Raw genomic sequence first — 21,755 nt, 5'->3', positions numbered from 1 at the left:
ATTTGTGCTATTTAAAATGCAGGAAGAAATTCATAGGATTATAGATTTTTAGTTGCGAGAGACATCAGAAGCCATTGATTGAGTCTAACTCCATCAATTTGCAGATGAAATAACTGAGACTCAAGGAAATTTATTTGTATAAGGTCTCACAGGGAAAAAATACCAGAGTTGGGAATTGAATCTAGGTCCTCTGACTCCAGTGCTCATTTTACTGTGTAGATACAAATGTAGAGAACATATTTATCCTATTAAAAAATGCTTTGAGAGGGGGTGGAGCTAAGAAAGCAGCATAGAAGCAGGAAAACTCTGTGTGCTTCCCCCATAACCACCTCAAATACCTATAAAAATGACTCTAAACAAACTTTAGGGCTACAGAACCCACAAAGTGACAGAGAGAAACAAATCTTATGCTGAAGGCAGTTTGGCAGGCTGACAGGAAGGGTCCACTGCAGAGTGCTGGGAGCAGAGCCCAGCTCTTTACGAGCCTGCAGTTTTAGCCCCAGGGTGGCCCCCAACCAGCCGAAGCTGGAGGGACTTCAGGAGAATGGATCACCAGCAGCTGTGGCAGTTTCCAGAATTATCAACCCATAAATGCCAAAGACAAAGTGAGAGGTCAGTGGACTTTGGGAACAGGGGGTCCAGGAGTGTTATCTGGCCTCGGCCTCCACAGGGAGAAGTGGCTGAGGTGTGGCAGGTATGGCTGCTTCAAAGCTTCAGGCCTGCAGAGTAGGGGGACCAAGCAACCAGTCTGAGGGGTAATGCCTCTTTCTTTAACCTGCTTGGATTTGGATTACTGTCTAGGGTGGAGGTTCTGGGGTATGCAACCAGGTGCCAGAGCTGGTGGAGACTTCAGAGAGGGTACCCAACTAATAGCTCCAGCAGCTGTGCAAACCCCAGTGACTTGGGACAGAGCTTTCCTCTCTGGAAGCAGAGCTTGACTGTCGCAAAAAGCTCAAAAGTCAGGTAATTGAGTGGCAATATGAGCAAGAAAAGGAAGCAAAGCAAGTTCAGCAATCCTACTTTAGATTCAAAGCATGGAACAGGAGGAAGACAACAAAGTCAGAACTCCTGTACCAAAAGCTTCCAAGGAAAATATGAACTGTTTATCGGCCATAGAGGAGCTTAAGAAGGATTTTGAAAACCAAATAAGAGAAGTGGAGGAAAAATTGGGAAGAGAAATCAGAATGATGCAAGAAAATAATGAAAAGGGGCAGCCAGGTGGCACAGTAAGAGCACCAGCTCCAGTGTTGGGATGACCTGGAGATCGAATCCTGGGCTCAGACACTTAGCACCCACCCAGAAACACCTGGCCGTGTAACCTTGAGCAAGTTACTTAACCCCAATTGCTTAGGGGTGTCCAGGTGGTTCAGCGAGTAAGAGAACCGGCTCCAGTGTTGGCATGACCTGGGGATCAAATCTGGGCTCAGATACTTAGCACCACACCCAGAAATAACTAGCCATGTAACCTTGAGCAAGTTACTTAATGCCGATTGCTTAAAAAAAAAAAAGAAAATAATGAAAAGAGAGTCAACAAACTTACTGAAGAAAATAACACCTTAAAAAATAGAGTAACTCAAATGGCAAAAGAGGCTCAAAAAGCCAATGAGGAGAAGAATGCCTTAAAAAGCCAAATTAGCCAGATGGAAATAGAATCTCAGAAGCTCACTGAAGAGAATCATTCCTTCAGAATTAGATTGGAGCAAATGGAAGCTATTGACTTTATGAGAAATCAAGATACTATCAAAGAGATCCAAGCAAATGAAAAAATAGAAGGCAATGTGAAATATCTCATTGGAAAAACCACTGACCTGGAAAATAGATCCAGAAGAGATAATTTAAAAATTATTGGACTACCTGAAAGCCATGATCAAAAAAGGAACCTAGAAATCATCCTTCAACAAATTCTCAAGGAAAATTTCCCTGATGTTTTAGAACCAGAGGGCAAAATAGAGGTTGAAAGAATCTACTAATCACCTCTTGAAAAAGATCCCCAAAAGAAAACTCCTAGGAATATTATAGCCAGGTTCCAGAGTTCCCAGATCAAGAAGAAAATATTACAAGCAGCCAGGAAGAAGCAATTCAAATATTTTGGAAACACAATCAGGATAACATAGGATCTGACAGCTTCTACACTGAGGGATCCGAAGGGCCTGGAATATGATATTCTGGAGGTAAAAGGAGCTGGGATTAAAATCAAGAATCATCTAGCTAGCAAAACTGAGTATCATGTTTCAGGGGAAAATATGGTCATTCAATGAAGTAGAGGACTTTCAAGCATTCTTGATGAAAAAACTAGAATTGAATAGAAAATTTGACATTCAGATTCAAGAAGCAAGAGACGCATGAGAAGGTAAACAGGGAAAAGAAATCATAATGAACTTATCAAAGTTGAACTATCTACATTCCTATGTGGAAAAATGATAATTGTAATTGATAAAACTTTTCTCACTATGAGAATAGTTGAAGGGAATATAAATGTATATATATATATATATATATGTATACATACATATATATGTTTATATAGGAGGGCATATGGGCATATGAATACATAAATGAGTGTGTGTATATGTGTACAGGTATACATAAACAGAGGGCACAGGTCCAATTGAATAGGAAGGGATGATACTTAAAAGATGAAATTGAGAAGTGAGAGAGGAATATAATGAGAGGAGATGGGCAGAGACAGAATGGGGTAAATTATCTCATATAGAAGAACCAAGGGAAAACTGTTACAATGGAGGGGAAGGACAGGAAGACAAAGGGGAATGGGTCAACCTTACTCTCATTGAATTTGGCTTAGGGAGGGAATGACATACACACTAAATAGGGTATCTTACCCTACAAGAGAGTAGTGGGGAAGGGGATGAGAGGGGGGATGATGGAAGGGAGGGCAGGCTGGGGTGGGGAGGGAAGTTGGAAGCACACAATTTTGAAAAGGGACAGGGTCAAAGTAGAGAATAGAACAAGTGGGGGGCAGGATAGGATGGAGGGAAATATGGTCAGTCTTTCACAATATATACCCTATTGAAATGTTTTGTGTAGCTATACATGTATAAGATATATTGATTTGCTTATCTTCCCAGTAAGAGTGGGTGACGAGGGAGGAAGGGAAAGAATCTGGATTTCAAAGGTTTAAAATCAAATATTTAAAAATGTATTATTATTTTTTTTCATGCAACTGGGCAATAAGATATATAGGCACTGGGGTATAGAGATCCACCTTGCCCTACTGGAAAGTTAGAGGGGCAATGGGGGGAGGTTATAGGAGATAGAAGATTAGGGGAGGGCGTATACAGTTGGATAGCTGTTTTGAGGTGGTGGGTAGGGGAAAAATGGGGAGAAAATTTGTAACTCAAAATCGTGTGGAAATGAATGATATAAACTAAAAATATACATAAAATTTAATTTAAAAAATTCTCTGAGAACTTTAATGGCTTTAGCTTTACATTTACTCCAAATATAGTATTACAATATTACTATATCTATTTCTGGCATCCTAGGGTTCTGGTTTGAAAAATACTAGCACTAAATGGTACTATTCAAGTACTAATGTGACTCAGTGTTACTTAGTGTGTCAGGCTCAGTAGGATTAAAAATAGGATTAGGATATCTAATCATATTAAGGAACATTTATCATGACTGCTGTTGGAATTTGAAATTCACAATAGGACGCAATTTATGAGTTTCTTCTTTGCTAGCAGTTAGTTGTCTAAATGTAGAGTATCTTAAAATGGGACACTGCCAACCACCTACCTTTTAGCTACAAAAAAGTAATAGTTAATTTATAATGTTATAATACATTATTCTTTGGAGTCAGGGACCTGAATTTGAATATTGGTTACTATAAGTGGGTTGAGGTAATTGATTGACTTAGTTGGCCCCTACCCTCACAGTGACCTTAAACAAATTATTTAACTTCACTGATCCTCAATTTCCTCATCTACAAAATGAAGTTTTTAATATTTGAACCATCTAAAAAATTCAAATCTTGTTACAATGCATGCCATTACAACAAAATCTTTTAAAGCAATTTTCAAAGCCTAACTGATGTATGACCCTTTTCAAGCAATATCTGATAAAATAAAATTTTTCTTTTCACTCAGAATTCAAAGGATACTTTTGTCCTCAATTTCTTTGTCATCTCTCTCTTGTATCTTTTAGGCAGAATCTGCCGAGAAGCTCAGAGAATATGGACTTTGCCATATACGTAGCCATCCTGTGCTGGTGACCAGAACTAGGTCTTGTCCACTTAGAGCTCCACCAAAACCACCACCTATACCTACTTGGAAACTTATTCGTCAAAAGAAAGAGACTATTGTGACAGATGAACCTCAAGGTTTGTTTCTTATTTGTTGTTTTAGGAAATGATCATTTCTAATTTACTAATCTCCTTAGTGAAGGCTGTGATTTAGATGGGTAGATTTGTAAAACAAATCAAATTCCAAAGTAAATTCAAGGTATTCCCTTCTGACATTTTTATTTTTTTCATTTTCTATATCCTTTTTTTTTTTACCTTTAAAAATTTATTATTGGGGCAGCTAGGTGGTACACTGAATAGAGCACCAGCCTTGGAGTCAGGAGGACCTGAGTTTAAATCTGGCTTCATACACTTACTAGCTGTGTGACTTTGGGCAAGTCACTTAACCACAAATGCCCTGCCTTCCCCCCTCCAAAAAGACAAAAAACCAAAAAACAAAGAAAAAATTATTATTTATTTTTAACATTCTTCTATTTTTAAATTTTGAATTCCAAATTCTTTCCTTTCCTCCCACATTTTCCCATACCCACTGAGAAGGCTAGCAATATGATAGCAATTATACATGTGAAATGATGAAAAATTTATTTTAATATTAGCTATATTTTTTAAAGCAAAAAAAGGAAGAAATTTGGTAGTTTGATTGGTCCAGAATTAAATTTGTTAATTAACTTTGGTAGTATTGTCATTTCTATTATATTAGTAAGGTCTAGCTTTGAGCACTGAATATTCTTCTACCTGTTTTAAGTTGTTTAATTTTTTTTAGAAATATTTTTAGATTTTACTATTTTTAACATCCTTTTCTTTTTAAATTGTGCCCTTTACCCCACCCATTGAGAAGGCAAACAATATGATGTCAATTATACATGTGAAATGCTAAACATATTTCCATGCAAGTCCTATTGCAAAAAAAGCCAAAAAAATTAAGAAAGCATTATACTTCAGTTTGTACCCAGAGATCATGAGTTCTCTCTCTGGAGGTGGATAGCATTTTTTCATCATGGAATTATCTTTGATTATTGTATTGATCAAAGTAGCTAAGTCTTTCATAGTTAAATATCACTGCAGCATTGCTGTTAGTGTGTACAAAGATTTTTCTGTTTTTTCTCACTTCACTGTGCAGCAGTTCATGTAGGTCTTGCTATGTTTGTTGTTTTTTTTTTTCTGAAACTATCTGCCTTGTTATTTCTTATAGCACAATACTTCATTACAATCATTTACCACAACTTGTTTAGCTGTTCCCCAATTAGTGAACATCTGCTTGATTTCCAATTCTTTGCCACCACAAAAAGAGCTGCTATAAATATTTCTGTTCATATAAGTCCTTTTTATTTTTCTTTGATTTCTTTGTAATACAGGCCTGGTAGTGGTATTGCTTGGTCAAAGAATATGCATAGTTTTCTAGCTCTTTCTGCTTAGTTTCAAATTATTCTCTAGAATGGTTGGACTAGTTCACTATTCCACTGGCAGTTTATTAGTGTACCTATTACCCCTGATCCCTGCCAGCATTTGTCATTTCTGTTAGGTGCTAATTGGTTCCTCAGAGTTGTTTTAATTTGCCTTTCTCTAATTAATAGTGATTTAGAGCATTTGTTCATATGACTATGAATAGCTTTGAATAATTTTACATGAGAAAAATTTCCTCATTCTACCTCTCTCTTCCCCCTTCTCCCAGTACATCCCTCTTTCTCTCTCACACACACACCATTGTCCCTAGGAGAAAATAAAATACAATTTTCTATTTGGGGTATTTTAATTACCTTGAATAATTAGATATGTATGGCTCTATGTTCCAATCAAAATCTCCTATTTTGTTTTTGAACTTGGCATTTTATTTCCTTTCTCTGTGCCTTTGCCTGAACTACCACCTCCATCTCAAATGTAATTAATCCTTATTTCTGCCTCTTAGACACCTTAACTTCCTTTAAGAATCAGCTATTTTATAAAATGCAAAACCAGCAATATGTATAAAAAGGGAAGAGTGATAACAAATAACCAATATGGCTTCAAGGACCAGTCATTAAAGAGTAATTTAATTTGCCTAGTAACTGAATTAAAATCCAGCCTCAGGCACTTATTAGCTGTAAAACTCTGGATAAGTCACTTAACCTCTGTTTGCCTAATTTGTGTGCTTTTCTCCTTTCACTTCCCTATTTGCCTACCTTTGGAATAAAAATACATTTTTTAAAATGACAAAAAGAATCCTGTGACTAAGACTATAAGAACCTAGCTATAAGCAAGTAGGTAACTACAACATGCATTTATCTTATTCCATGACCATTTCACTTTCATCATCTAGAAACCTTTGCCAATATGATACATCTTGTTTTCTACCTGGTATTTAATAGGCAATTGATAAATATCTGTTGAACTAATCAATTAATCACTCTTTTCAGACCCAGTAATAAAGAAACCTGAACAGTTTCTTGAGATTTGTAGCACATTTTTGAACCACAGAATACATCCAATTCCAATTCCAACAGAAACGTAAGTATATCATAATATATCCTAAAAATTGGACATTTAGCAACATTATTTTGTGCCCCATTTCAGAAGAAAATCCCAATCTTTTTTTTCCTTTTTTCTTCTTTTAAAAAATTTATTTATTTAATTTTAGTTTACAACATTCAGTTCTACAATCCCTTGAGTTTCAAATTTTCTCCCACCCACCATGCCCATGGTGGCATGCAATCCAGTATAGGATCTACAAATACCTTCACATTAAACATTAGTCAGGGTGTAAAGAAGGATTACAACCAATGGAGTGAACAGTGAGAAAGAGGAAACAAAACAAAATAAAAAAAAAGAGAGAGAGAGCAAGTAGTTTGCTTCAGTCTGCATTCAGACTCTAGTTCTTTCTCTGGATGCGGATATTTCTTTCCATCGTGAGTCTTCTGGATTGTCTTATAACCTTGAATTGTCGAGAGGAGCCCAATCTAGCAAAGGTAGTCATCACACATATGTTATATCTGTAATTGTGTACAAACTTCTCCTGGTTCTACTCTTCTCACTCGGCATCAGTTTATACAAGTCTCTCCAGGTTATTATGAAGTCAGTCTGCTCCTCATTTCTTATAGCACAATAGTATTCCATTACATTCATATGCCAGAACTTGTTTAGCCATTCCCCAATTGATGGGCATCCCTTTGATTTCCAATTCTTTGTCACCACAAAAAGAGTTGCTGTAAATATTTTTGTATATATGGGTCCTTTTCCCACTTCTTATGATCTCTTTGGGATACAACCCTAGAAGTGGTATTGCTGGGTCAAAAGGTATGCACTTATTTATAGCCCTTTGGGCATAATTCCAGATGGCTCTCCAGAATGGTTTAATTACTTCACAACTCCACCAACATTGCATTAGTGTTCCAGTTTTTCCACATCCTCTGAAGCATTTATCATTTTCCTGTTTTGTCATCTTAGCCAATCTGAGCATTGAGATGTGATACCTCTGAGTTGTTTTGATTTGCATTTCTCTAATTAATAGTGATTTAGAGCATTTTTTCATATGCTTATAGATATCTTTAATTTCTTCCTCTGAAAACTCCTTGTTCATAACCTTTGACCATTTGTCAGTTGGGGAATGACTTGTATTCTTATAGATTCTTTGTATATTTTATATATTTGTATATTCAATTCTTTGTATATTTTAGAATTGAGGCTTTTATCAGAGACACTGATTGTAAAAATTCTTTCCCAATTTTCCACTTCCCTCTTAATCTTGGTTACATTGGCCTTATTTGTACAGAACTTTTAAATTTAATATAATCAAAATTATCCATTTTGCAATTCACAATGCTCTCTAACTCTTGTTTGGTCATAAAATCTTCCCTTTTCCATAAATCTGACATGTGAACTTCCTTACTTTCTCAGATTGCTTACAGTATCAGCCTTTATATTTAGATTGTGCACCTGTTTCGACTTGATTTTGGTATACTGTGTAAGATATTGTTCTATGCCCAGTTTCTGCCATACTGTATTCCAGTTTTCCTAACAGTTTTTGTCAAATAGTGAGTTCTTATAACAAAAAGTCTTTGGATTTATCAAACAGTAGATTACTATAGTCATTGATTGCTGTGTCTTCTGTACCTAAATCTGTTCCACTGATCGACTCCTCTATTCCTCAGCCAGTACCAAGTAGTTTTGATGACTGCTCCTTTACAATACAGAAAGATCCCAATCTTTTAAGAGGAAAGGAATATAATGATTAATGGTCATGTGCATTGCCTTGTTTTGAGTTTTGAGTTTAGGGTTTATTAAAAAGAAATGGTCCTTGCTTTGAGGAGCTTATAACTTATTGCTGCTAATTCTATTAAAATCCTTAAGTATTCTTCACCATTTATTATGTGCCTGATCAGTACTTTGCTAGATACTATGTTGATTACAAAGCATTATATAACATGGTTCCTGTCCTTAAGGAGCTCCTAATCTTTTTTTGGGAAGAGAGCAGTGATGTGAAGAAAGTGAACTAACATTACTTGAAGCAATTTAGGAGCAATTTAAAATATATCAAAAGTAAACATAATAAAAATTCAAATAAAATCAAGAGTCAAAATGTATTGTATAGTTGGCTCTATGGTTAGTCAGGAAGGGGCCATGTTTCCATATTTTCCCCAACTCTGAGTCCATCATCTCCCTGGCTCCTCTCACTCATTCATTTACATATGCATTCTGGTGTCAAGTCTTGTTTCTACCTCCACATTTTCCTCCCTCATATATTTCCACATCTTTCTACTTACATAGACACCACCCTTCTGAAGTCTTTTATCACTTTACGCTATACTATTGTAAGGGACTTCTGGTTAGTCTTTCTAACTCAATGCTTTACTCACTTCAAACCATCTTCCAATCAGCTGCAAATAAGTCAACAACAATAATTTATTAAAACACTATGTGTTAGGCACTATTCTGGTGGTAAGAAGAAAGGCAAAAACACTTCCTGCCCTAGAGGAAGTACATATTCAGCCATTTTTCAGTTGTGTCTGACTCTTTTGTAACTCATTTGGGTTTTCTTGGCAGAAGTACTTGAGTAGTTTTCTATTTCCTTCTCCAGCTCATTTTATAGATGAGGAAACTGAAGTAAACAGGGTTAAGTAATTTGCACAGGGTCATACAACTAGTAAATGTCTGAGGCCAGATTTGAACTAAGGAAGATGATTCTTCTTGGATTCAGGCCCAGGACTCTATCCACTGTTACCTAGCTGACCCTAAGGAAGTATATAGCTATATGCTAATGGGGTTGATAGCATATAAAGAAATAGGTACATACAGAATAGGTGGAAAGTAATCTTATAGGAGGAAGATCTGTAACCTTGGGGTAGGGGTGGTGAAACCAGGAAAGGCCTCCTGTGGATGATGAGATTTGAGCTGAATATTGTGAGAAGATATTTGGTAATCATTTTCATAGAAATCAAAATTAAAACATGGGAGCTGATGGGATAACAAACTGTGAGAGTATCAAGAGAAAAGAGATAGGAGAGAAAAAAAGAAGGGGGCCCAGGACAGAAACTTTTCGGATAACCTCAGTTAGTATTTGTGTGTGAAGTCAGTGAATATCCATACAGTAAAAGAAGTGGACCAAGGATATGTAGCACTATTGTGTGGGATACGAAGACCCTAACCCAAACTGACTATTCGGATTCCTCTCAAAGTGAAGGTAGAAAGTTTTATTAGAATCTTGTCAGAAGCGGCTGGTCCAGTCTCTGGGACAGCACTGAGAGAGGAGGCCGAGGTACAGAAGCTAAAGCTGGGTTAAATAAGCAAGGGTTACATGCCCCTCCCAAACATTAACCTAATTATTACTAATGAGGCTCTAATCTTGTTAGATGACATACATAATACAAGAGGTCCACTACGCAAGCACAGTAACAACCTCAGAATACTGAACCCCCTTCAATCTAACCTAGATACATCCTTATCTGGGCCTGGGTGCCCCAAGCTACTGTCTGTTAACTGATTGGTCAAATCCACCTGCTTCTGCCAGTTCCTTCTGTTCTACATTGTTTCATCTAAGAGTTCTCTGGGAACTCAGATTCCTCCCAAGGCTACTGCCTCAACTCCCCCAAGGAATAGGAACTCAACTTCTTCCCAAGGCTACTGCCTCAACTCCCCCAAAGCTCCTGTCTGTTACTTTCTATCAGTAGTCTTGTTCAGCAATTCTTGTAGTTCTGTAGAAACTTAACCCTTTGTTACCTCTCACACTACCATTCCTTTCCCCAAACTCCCTAAACTAGAAACACCTCTAATTTGGTCTCAATAGTTAATCCAATCAATTGTATTAATACTCTATAGCTCTTACATTACCTTGAAATACACAATGACTTAAATATATATGGGGAAACAATACTGAACTTAGTTACAAAATACAAGGAAGTAATAAGAATGGATATATGATATTCAGAATGGGGAAACTTCACTGTAAGACATCCCACACACTATGAAAACCTAGAAAAGAGAGAATATTCAGGAGAAGAAGGTGATCAACAATGCTACATAGGATTCAAGAAAGATGAGGACTAATAAAAAGTCATTAGGCTATGTAAATAGTTAAGAGACCATTAGTTACTTTGGAAAGAAATTTCATTTGAATGATGACAGAACTGATACTGGACAGGGTTTAGGAGAGAATAAAAAGAGAGGATTTGGTGACACCTTATACAGATGATTTTTTTCAAGAAGTTTAAGTGAGAGATAATAGCTATTGGTGGTGTGATCAAGAGAAGGTTTTTTTTCACAGTGAAAATATTCTTTTATTGAAATATACATATATGTGTATATATAAAATCATGCCAGTAAAAATAAAATTTTGAAGAAAATAAATATTGTCATATAAAAGAGGAAAAAAAGTAATGGATTAATACTTTAATGTTACACTAATGTAGATCTTTTTGAAAAAAAAAAAGAAAAATACATATCTACATATTTATCTATTGCAATAATGAATAATAACATAGTTTGTATTTTTCGACCTAACTTCTGCAATTTTGTCAGTGAGTTTATCAAAATTGATATTCATATATTCATGTTCAATAAATGGTAAGGTCAGATCAGCTCATAACTTACCAGTAAAAGCTTTTTGTTAATTTTAATTTTGAAAAATTTCTTTCACATGAAATAACAAATATACAAATACTTGAAAAAACAAATATATTTGGCAGAGATTCAGAAAAATCCTATTTCACAAGTGAATTAAAAAAATTAACGTTTGAAAAATGACAACTAAAATCACACCATCAATATAATGCATTCTTTTTAAAAAGTTTTTTTGGTCTTTATTAATTTGTTTACTTTTAGTTTACAAGATTCAGTTCCACAATTCCTTGAGTTTCAAATTTTCTCTCCCTCCCTTCTCTTCCCTGCCATGATAGTATATAATCAAGTATAAGATCTGCAAATACTTTTACATTAGACATTAGTCAGGTTATAAAGAAGGATTGTATCAGATGGAATGAACAATGGGAAAGAGGAAACAAAACCAGACAAGAAAAAGAAAAAGAGTAGGTAGTTTGCCTCAATCTGGATTAAAACTCAGTTCTTTCTCTGGATGTAGACATCTCTCTCCATCATGAGTCTTTTGGGGTTGACATAACTCTGCATTGCTGAAAAAAGTCCAGTCTATCAAAGTTGTTTGTCAAATGTATGTTTTGTCTGTAATTGTGTACAAATTTCTCCTGGTTCTACTCTTCTCATTTGCTATCAGTTTGTATAAACCTCTCCAGGTAAATATGAAGTCCATCTGCTCTTGTTATAGCGCAATAGTATTCCATTGCATTCATATACCACAACTTGTTCAGCCATCCCCCAGTTGATGGGCACCCCCTTAATTTCCAATTCTTTGCCACCACAAAAAGAGCTGCTATAAATATTTTTGTACATATGGGTCTTTCTCCCACTTCTATGATCTCTTTGGGATACAACCCTAGAAGTGGTATTGCTGGGTCAAAGGGTATGAAATTATTTATAGACCTTTGGGCATAATTCCAGATTGCTCTCCAGAATGGATGGATCAGTTTACAACTCCACCAGCAATGCATTAGTGTTCCAATTAATGTAATGCATTCTTGATCTGTTCTTTAGTTTTAAATGACTTTCAAAGAAAAATAATAAATTTAAGTTTTAAATATACTATTCAAATGTAGTAAAATATTTCAGGTATGGCCTAAAATATGTACTTAGCAAGCAAGGCTATTAGACCTCACAACTGTCTCTCTGTCACACTGTTTAAAATTTTAAACATAAATAAATACTGCAAATGGTCATGTAGAATGTCAGGATTATAGTTACTCACATTTTATTTATTCTTTTTTACATTCATAGAACTGTCATTTGGAATCTATTTTTTTTAAAATTATTTTTAGTTTTCAACATTCATTTCCCAAAGATTTTGAGTTATAAATTTTCTTCCCATCTCTCCCCTACCCTCGCCCCAAGATGGCAAGCATACTGAATACCACTTCCCCCAATCTGCCCTCTCTTATATCAATCCCCAAATCTCTCCCCCCTTACTTTCTTGTAGGGCAAGATGGATTTCTATACCCCATAGCCTGTATATCTTATTTCCCGGTTGCATGAAAAAAATATTTTTTTAATATTTGTTTTTAAAACTTTGAGTTCCAGATTCTCTCCCTTCTCCCCTCCTCATCCACCCCCACCGAGAAGACAAGCAATTCAATATAGGTTATACTATATAATATTTAATTATATTATATAATTATATATAATATATAATAATAATCATAATTATATAATAAATAATATATAATATCAATTATATATAATAATATAATATAATATGATATGATATAATATGATATAATATAGGTGTAGTAATGCAAAAAGCATTTCCATAGTAGTGATATTGTGAAAGACTAACTATATTTCCCCCCATCCTATCCCACCCCTCATTTATTCTGTTTTCTCCTTTGACCCTATCCCTTTTTAAAAGTGTTTGATTCTAACTACCCTCTCCTAATTTGCCCTCCCTTCTATCATCCCCCGTCTTATCCCTTTCCCCCCTACTTTCTTGTAGGGTAAGATAGTCAATTGAGTGTGTATATTATTCCCTCCTTAAGCCAAATCTAATATGAGTAAGGTTGACTCATTCCCTTTCACCTTCCTGCTCTTCCCCTGCATTATAACTGCCTTCACCTGTCGCCTTTGAGATAATCCATTCCATTCTATCCCCCTCTCCTTGTCCCAATATATTCCTCTCTCACCTCTTAATTTTATTTTTTAACATCATCCCTTCACATTCAACTCACTCTGTGCCCTTTGTCTATATTTACATGTACACACATATAAATACACTCATACACCCACCTATACATACATATATAGGTATATATGCATATATAATCCCTTCAACTATCCTCATACTGAGAAAAGTCTCATGAGTTACAAATATCATTTTTTCATGTAGGAATGTAAATAGTTTAACTTTAATAAGTTCCTTATGTTTTCTCTTTCCTGTTTACCTTTTCATGCTTTTCTTGCTTCTTGTATTTGAAAGTAAAATTTTCTGTTCAGCTCTGGTTTTTTCATCAAGAATGCTTGAAAATCTGCTATTCCATTGAATGTCCATATTTTCCCCTGAAGTATTTGTAATGTCAAGCAAAAACAACTTCCAGTTTCTGATTATGGGCATAGTAATTCTCCATATATTTAACAACAAAATAAGGAAAAATATTCACAGAAAAGAGAGAATCAAAATACAGGGTAACTCAAATCTTTTAGTAAGTTCTCAGTTCAGTTACAAAGTACAAAAGTCAAAGTACTCCACCCCTAGGTAGTACTTTCATTTGGTCAGTCATAAAGTCTTAAGGTTTCAGTTCAGTGACAAAGTACAAAAGTCAAAGTACTCCATCCCTAGGTAGTCTCAATTGAACATTAGTTTCCAATCATAAACAAAGTACATTCATTTGTACTTTGCACATTTGCACAAAGGCCATTCACCCCTAGGTCACAACTAGCCTACAATATCATCACAGCATTCAGTACTCAAGGAGAGATCTTTTCTTTATCTTGACCCAAGGCAAGTTCTCAGCAGTTTCTGTTCCTGGGAAGACAAAGCTTAACAAAGACACCACAACATTTATGCACATTGCCAGCATCCTCTTCAGTTTACCTTCTGCCTGTGAAATCAGTCTAGGCCCAACAAGGTTTGAGGCCTCTACCAACAAATGACTCTGACAAAGTAACATAAAAACAGACAGACAAAATACTGGCACTACAATCATGCTTCCTCAGTTCTAGGCAGCTTCAGATGGCAGTTATCAAAAGTCTTGGGCAGCTCCAAATGGCCCTCAGCAATCCAGGTGGCTTTGGCTGGCAGTTCTCTCTCTCTCTCTCAACAACTCTAGCCCCTGGCAATTCTCTCTTTCTTTCTCTGCCTCCACTATGCTGCCCCCAAAAGTTCTTCTAGCCTTTCTCTGCCTGGGTCTCTCTCTATCCACAGCACCAACTCCTTCCAGTTTAGCCCCTCTCTTCACATCAGCAGGTCCATCCCACAAGTGGGATTCACAAATTCTGGTTTTTAACACTTAACCCAAAATCAAGCCAGTACAAGGGGATATTTAAATTCCATTACCATTACAGTATTATACTCAGTTTTGCTGGGTAGGTGATTCTTGGTTTTAATCCTAGCTCCTTTGACCTCCAAAATATCATATTCCAAGCCCTTTGATCTCTTAATGTAAAAGCTGCTAGATATTGTATTATCCTGATTGTGTTTCCACAGTAATCAAAATGTTGCTTCCTGACTGCTTGCAATATTTTCTCCTTGACCTGGGAACTCTGGAATTTGGCTATAATGTTCCTAGGAGTTTTCTTTTTGGAATCTTTTCCAAGAGGTGATTAGTTAATTCTTTCAGTTTCTATTTTGCCCTCTGGGTTTAGAATATCAGGGCAATTTTCCTTGATATTTTCTTAAAAGATGGTGTCTAGGCTCTTTTTTTGATCATGGCTTTCAGGGAGTCAAATAATTTTTAAATTATCTCTCCTGGATCTATTGTCCAGGTCAGTGGTTTTTCCAATGAGATATCTTGATTTCTCATAAAGTCATTAGCTTCCAATTGTTCAATCTAATTTTGAAGGAATTTTTTCTTCAGTGAGTTTTTGAAATTCCTTTTCCATTTGGCAAATTCAGCTTTTTAAGGCATTCTTCTCCTCATTGGCTTTTTGGGCCTCTTTGGCCATTTGAGTTAGTCTATTTTTTAAGGTGTTATTTTCTTCAGTATATTTTTGGGTCTCGTTTAGTAGGCTGTTGACTCACTTTTCATGATTTTCTTGCATCATTCTCATTTCTCTTCTCAATTTTTCCTCCACTTCTCTCACTTGATTTTCAAAATGCTTCTTGAGCCCTTTCATGTCTTATAATCAGTTTATATTTTTCTTGGAGGCTTTTGATTCAGGAGTTTTGACTTTGTTGTCTTCTTCTGGTTCTATGTTTTGATCCTCCTTGTTTCCCCTAAAAGATTCTATAGTCTGATTGTGCTTCCTGTTTGCTCATCTTGGCAGCCAATTACTTGACTTTTGAGTTCTTTGCCATGGTAGAACTCTGCTTCTAGAGTGCAGAGTGATATGTCCCAATTTTCTGGGGTTTTGTGCAGCTGTTGTCAGAGCTGCTGTCAGAAGTATGAGGAGAATGCCCTCTCTATAGCCACCACAAGCTCTGCCATGGTAGTGCTCCTTACCCTAGGACTGCCACCCAAGACTGTGACACAGATCCAAGCAGATCAAAGCAAGAGCAATTAACCTCTGAATAGGCACTTGGTCCCCCTACAATCTGTAAGACTGGATCTCAGGAGGCAGCCTCCGTGGTAGGCCACCACCATCTCTGCTGCCCTGGAGTCAGGGGCTGGACTGTGCTCTTCTCTCACCAGTTCCAACAGAGTTCTCCCACTGACCTTTTACTTTCTCTTTGGCATTTATGGATTGAGAAGTCTGGAAACTGCCACAGCTGCTAGTGATTCACTCACCTGAAGTCTTCTCTGGTGGGTCTGTGCAGCGGGTCTGGGCCACTGCTGGTCTGGGCCAGCACAGCTCACAGAGGACTGCACTCTGTTTCCCAGCTTGGTGTGATAGACCCTTCCTGTTGGCCTGCCAGGCTGCCTTCAGTGGGAGATTTGTTTCTCTCTGTCACTCTATGGGTTATGTAGTTCTAAAATTTGTATAGAGTCATTTTTTACAAGTATTGGAGGTATTTGGAGTGGGAGCTCAAGCAAGTTCCTGCTTTTAGTCTGCCATTTTGGCTCTGGGAGAAGGTTTTTTTTATAAAGGATAAAGGAGACATAGGCATATTAATAGGTATAAGTGAAGGAACCAGTGGATAGGGAGAGACTGAAGATTAGATAGAGAGAGGATGATAGTGGGAGAAATCTAAAGAAGTCAAGACAATATGGAGTCAAAAGTGCATGGACCACTTTTTCATTAGAGGCAAGTGAAGGAAATGGTGGAGGAAGATGTTTGAAGTATATAAGTTAGGAAAGAGGGAAAGAAAACACCAAAGCTCTCAGTGAATGGCTTCCTTTTTTTTGGGGGGGGGTGAAGTATGAGGTAAAGTACTCAGATAAATGGAAGTAGCAAAGGGTATTGTCAAAGGCTTAAGGAAAAAGTAAGAAAGTAATGAGGGTAGAAGCACAATTTCATGGGGCTTAGGAAAGAACACATTATTAACCAGTGGAAGTGACTAAATATGTCTTCCTCTCCAGTTTGATTTTTATTCTTTATATTTTGTATGTAAAGTATTAATACATATATATACATACACATATATACTACATATATATGTATATATATGCATTCATACGCATATTAACTTAGAATATGGTAGCTTAAAGGCAGGAAATGTTCCATTTTTATCTTTTTGTCTCCAGTACCTATCACAGTGCGTGGCACGTAATAAATGCTTATTGCTTGATTGCTTGAGAGACAGAAAGGTCAAGCAAAGATATTTTTAAGTTTGGGGATAAATGAGGATACATATAGGTAGATGGTTGGATTTGAGTATAGATCTTTCTGACTAGGAGGTCAGCCCTCTGTCTACTATAGCACAACCACCTCTCTCTCCTTAAAAATAATAGTAATAATTGTTCTGCATTTAAACAATTTAGCATTGGTCATCAAGGACAGTCCCTGCTAAAATGACACAATTAATGAAAAATTGTCTGTACTGGGAATTCCTTACCTTATGGGGATGGCATTCAACAGTGCCCAAGACTATAATTACCTGATTGTGACACACTAGCCAGCTTACTTTGGAGAATGACGCCCACAAAAGTATGTGTATGTTTCCCTCTAGTGGCAGTTTTTAGAAGTTCAAAGACTATTAACTGCTGCAAAGTAAAAGAAATTTACTTTTTTCCCCCCCTCCTACTGTAAGGGAACCATAAACTGGGGAGACCCAGATCCGTGAAATTAAATTTTTATAAATTTTGTATGTTTCAAGTTTCCTAAAATATTTATACTGTAGGATATTGTATAAATAGGATATGTATAAATATTTCTTTTTCATAGAGTTATAATTACCTTCTTTGTACTTACTGTTATGGGAAACAGTGATAAAGAGGTTTTTTAAACTATATTTTGGCTGTTGTGTTTCAAAAGGTATTACCCAATACTGATGTAAAAGCATGTAAAATAAATGGTTGCCTAGAAATTACTAGGCAACTAAGATTATCTATAATTTGAATGAACTATAGATATATTAACCAAAAATCTTTTAATACTGGAAACTATACAATGTACAGTTATTGCATATTTATATATAACCACAGCTTTTTTTCTACTGAGTCATTCTTAATGGCTATATTTCATATGAATCATTGTGTTTCATTTTTGTTCACTAGGCATTATGTACAATCTGTGGTTAAGAAGGGGGCTCCTTTTATTGGTTTACCTTCTCTTACTGAAGCTGATGAAAGTCAGAGTAGCCAAGATATAAGCCAAACTACAGGAAATTTGACTTTGCAAAATGTTTCTCAGGTAATTATTTAGCTACAAAGGGTTATTTTATAAAGGGAAGGGATATTCTTTTAGGTTAGGGGTTTTATTTAAACCTTTTGGGGTGCTACATTTCCGATTTGTTTTGCTAGTTTGCATTTCAATTTATCTGTATATCCTACATTCTGTGAATATCATTTCTAATTTGCAAATCTGATTAAATAAAAGGCATAACATTGTTGATTTATAAAAACATATCTATTTATCAAGTTAGTAATAAAGAACATTTTGGGAAATAACATACTTTCATCAAGTAAAATGTTATAATCCAGATAGCTTTGTGCCTTTTCATTCTTAAGTTGAAGTGTCAAAGTTTCATTTAAACCAATTTTATTTATTTTTTATTTAAAAATAATTTATTATAAAGTTTATACATATTAAGCAAAGATTATTTGTTATCTCAACAAATATGACCAAACAAAATGAAATTCCAAATAAAACTACAAAATCTTTATGCATTACATTTTTATGAAATTAATGAAAATTAATTTGTGTACTCTTCTGTTTGTAGACTTTTTGTTATTTGTACATAGTTATATTCATTCTTTCTTCTCTCTGCATCATTTCTTCCATCTTTCCATATTTTTTTGTATTCTTACTTAATACCAAAGTTTCAAGTGCAGGTGACTCATGGGCATGAAGAAAACAGCAGTTTAAAAGATTTGATTGGGTTGGGGGGGGACAAATGTCTAAGTTTGGTGGCTTTTGCCTGTTGGATGATTGGAAATACAGATTTGGAAGTCAGTTACAAAAATAGGTTTAGTAATTAATGGAGTAGAGATGATGGTTAATGGATGAGATGCATGTTACATGTTATCTCTCCCATTAGAATATGAGTGCTTAGCCAATAATAAATACTTAATCAATGCTTGTGAATTGATATTGCCAAGGGAAAGAGAATCATATACCTGCGTCTTTTAACAAAACATTCTGAAGGTTATCAATTAGTAACTAATAAATTATATTTAACAACAAAAAGAAGTTCTGAAGCTCTGGTACAAGGAAATCACAGCCACAATTTTTTTTAACATAGATTTAGAATTGGAAAGGACTTTAGAGGCCATGAAATGCAACTTCTTCATTTATACTTGTGGAAAATAATGCACAAAGTTAAGTGATTTGCCTAAGGTCACATAGCTAGTATCTGAGGTGAAATTTGAGCTCAGGTATTCCTAACTGCAATATGCTATTCAATACTCCATATTTGAAATCTATTTAACATGTATGCATAACCTTTTGAAGTCAGAAAGTGAAAGCACAAGAACAAGATTCCTGTATTAAGCTTACCTTGGACCTGACAATGACTGTTTTATTTGGAATTTCATTTTGTTTGGTCATATTTGTTGAGATAATGAATGATCTTTGCTTAATATATATAAACTTTATAATAAATTATTTTTAAATAAATAATAATAGTATTAAGATTAATTAAGTCCTGCCATTACTGTAAAGCAAAGTATAGAGCTGAACTGACCAGATAACCAGGTTATCTAGTCCAGGTCTCCTCATTTTACAGACATAGAAACTTGTCATTTTTTTGAAATCTTCCAAGAAAAATCTTCTCTATGGGCATTACTTTACTATTCTTGTCTAGAAGAAATTGTGTAAGCTCATGGGTTTCTTATAAATTTCTTCCAGTTTGCATGACTAGGGGTTCATGATGTTCTGAGCTAGTCAGTAAAACTTACGTGATGAGACTACCTTGGAGATGACTGCTTCAAGGAATGAACTTAAAATATGTTCAAAAAATGTCTATAAATGAAATTAAATCAACTTTAAAACATAAAATGGAGACAATTTACTGAGCCTTTAGCAGTTTAGACATAAAATTTAGCTTTCAAAGGGACTATGTGGTCCAGTTCTCTTTTTATAAATGAAGAAACCGAGTTACAGAAAAGTGATACAGTCCTATGTCTGACTTTGTAGCTGGTATTTCTTCAGATAGCCCTGTGCTCTATTTTGATCATAGAGTATTTGAAAATAGAAATAGCTTCAATAGTAAATTATTTTATATAACAAAAATTATGTTAAAGGACCTAATAACTCACATTTATATAATCTTTTAAGATTTAGAAATTAATTACACAACCTTTAGAAACTAGTCTATAAATATAATTTCTATATCTACAAATGAGAAAACTTATTAAAGTTAAGTAATAAACCCAGAATTACATGGTTAGCCAGTATCAGAGTATAGATTCAAATCTAGATCTGTTCATGCCTCTAGTGTTTGTAAGGCTTGAGTCTTGATAATTAAACTTCAAGAACCAGGAAAGCAAGATATAATTACTATTAAAATATGAATGGAGAGAATAGCAACACAAATATACAAAATAAACAAAAATAATAACTTGATGCTGTGAAATATAATGACCAACTTGACCCCTAAAAATGATATGAAGAAGCACTACCCTCCTTTGCACAGGTTGGAAACTGTGGGGGTGGAACATTACATTTAATTTGGGACTATGTTGTTTAGTTTTACTGAAATTAAAATTTTTTTCCCTCCTTCATTATAGCTTTCAAAGGAGTTGAAGCGGGAAGGATACATTGGGAAATGAAATTGGTATAAAAATTAACATAAAATATTATTAAAATTCAAGCAATTGAAATGTTTTCCTTTTAAATTTATATTTATTATTATTTATTTAATAATAGCTAATATTGATATAGCACTTAAGACTTGCAAAGCACTTTATAAATCTTTTTTTCATTTGATTCATACAGAAACCCTGGGACTCAGGTTCTATTATTATCTTCCATTGTAAAATGAGGAAACTGAGGCAAAGAGAAGTCAAGTGACTTGCCTAGGGTTACATAGTTAATAAGTGCCAGAAGCTGAAATTGAATTCTGGGCTTTCTAACTCCAAGTTCATCACTCTGTCTGTTCACTGAGGCACCCAGCTGCCTTTGCTGTCATTTCTCAATCTTATCTTCCACTAAATAGAGTGCTCTCTTGTAGCAGGAAAATATAGTTGAGAAATCCAAACTTTAACCAATTGCTAATAGACCATAGTCATTGGTTAAATTTATATTCTGTACCCATAGTCTACCACCTCTTTATGGAGAAGGCAAAGAAGAAGAAAATTTTTTCAAAAGAAATTCTTTAGAGTTAAAATTGGGCATTATATTAAATTGCATTTTGATGTCTTTTAGTGTTATCTTTCTTTAGTTGTTTTGGTAATTGTGTTTTGGTTTTTAACTTTTTTTCAGCTTTCTTTGCATCAGCTTATATAAGTAGTTCCATTTTTTCCCTGAATTTCTTATATTCTTCATTCTTATGGCACAATAACATTCTATTACATTCATATACCCCAATTTTTTCAATCATTTCCAAACCAATGGGCTTTGTTTCTAGGATTTTTTTGCTACCATAAAAAAGTGCTACTTTATATTTTTTGGTATGTTGGGAATTTTACCCTCTCTGCCAAACACTAAATATATCTAGTTGCTTTTTATTTTAAAATGTTTATTATTATGGGGTTGAGGAATTTGATTA

The 21,755-nt window shown here is 35.1% G+C and overlaps 1 protein-coding gene across 1 annotated transcript in view; it reads left to right on the top strand.

Annotated features, from left to right (window-relative positions):
* Positions 1-21,755, top strand: part of ADGB (androglobin) — a 214,258-nt gene that overhangs the window by 76,961 nt on the left and 115,542 nt on the right. Inside the window, exons 11-13 of the mRNA XM_069069729.1 lie at positions 4,165-4,339; positions 6,655-6,745; positions 18,103-18,238. Of these exons, the coding sequence (XP_068925830.1) occupies positions 4,165-4,339; positions 6,655-6,745; positions 18,103-18,238 (402 nt within the window). The remainder of the gene's footprint in view (positions 1-4,164; positions 4,340-6,654; positions 6,746-18,102; positions 18,239-21,755) is intronic.

The sequence above is a fragment of the Petaurus breviceps genome, unplaced genomic scaffold (genome assembly GCF_028583685.1).
Source record: "Petaurus breviceps papuanus isolate PSGF00001 unplaced genomic scaffold, PetGlider_PUasm1.0 90784, whole genome shotgun sequence".
In the NCBI taxonomy this organism is placed as follows: Eukaryota; Metazoa; Chordata; class Mammalia; order Diprotodontia; family Petauridae; genus Petaurus; species Petaurus breviceps.
Note: the sequence above shows the minus strand (reverse complement) of the source record. Positions and strands in the feature narration are given on the sequence as shown.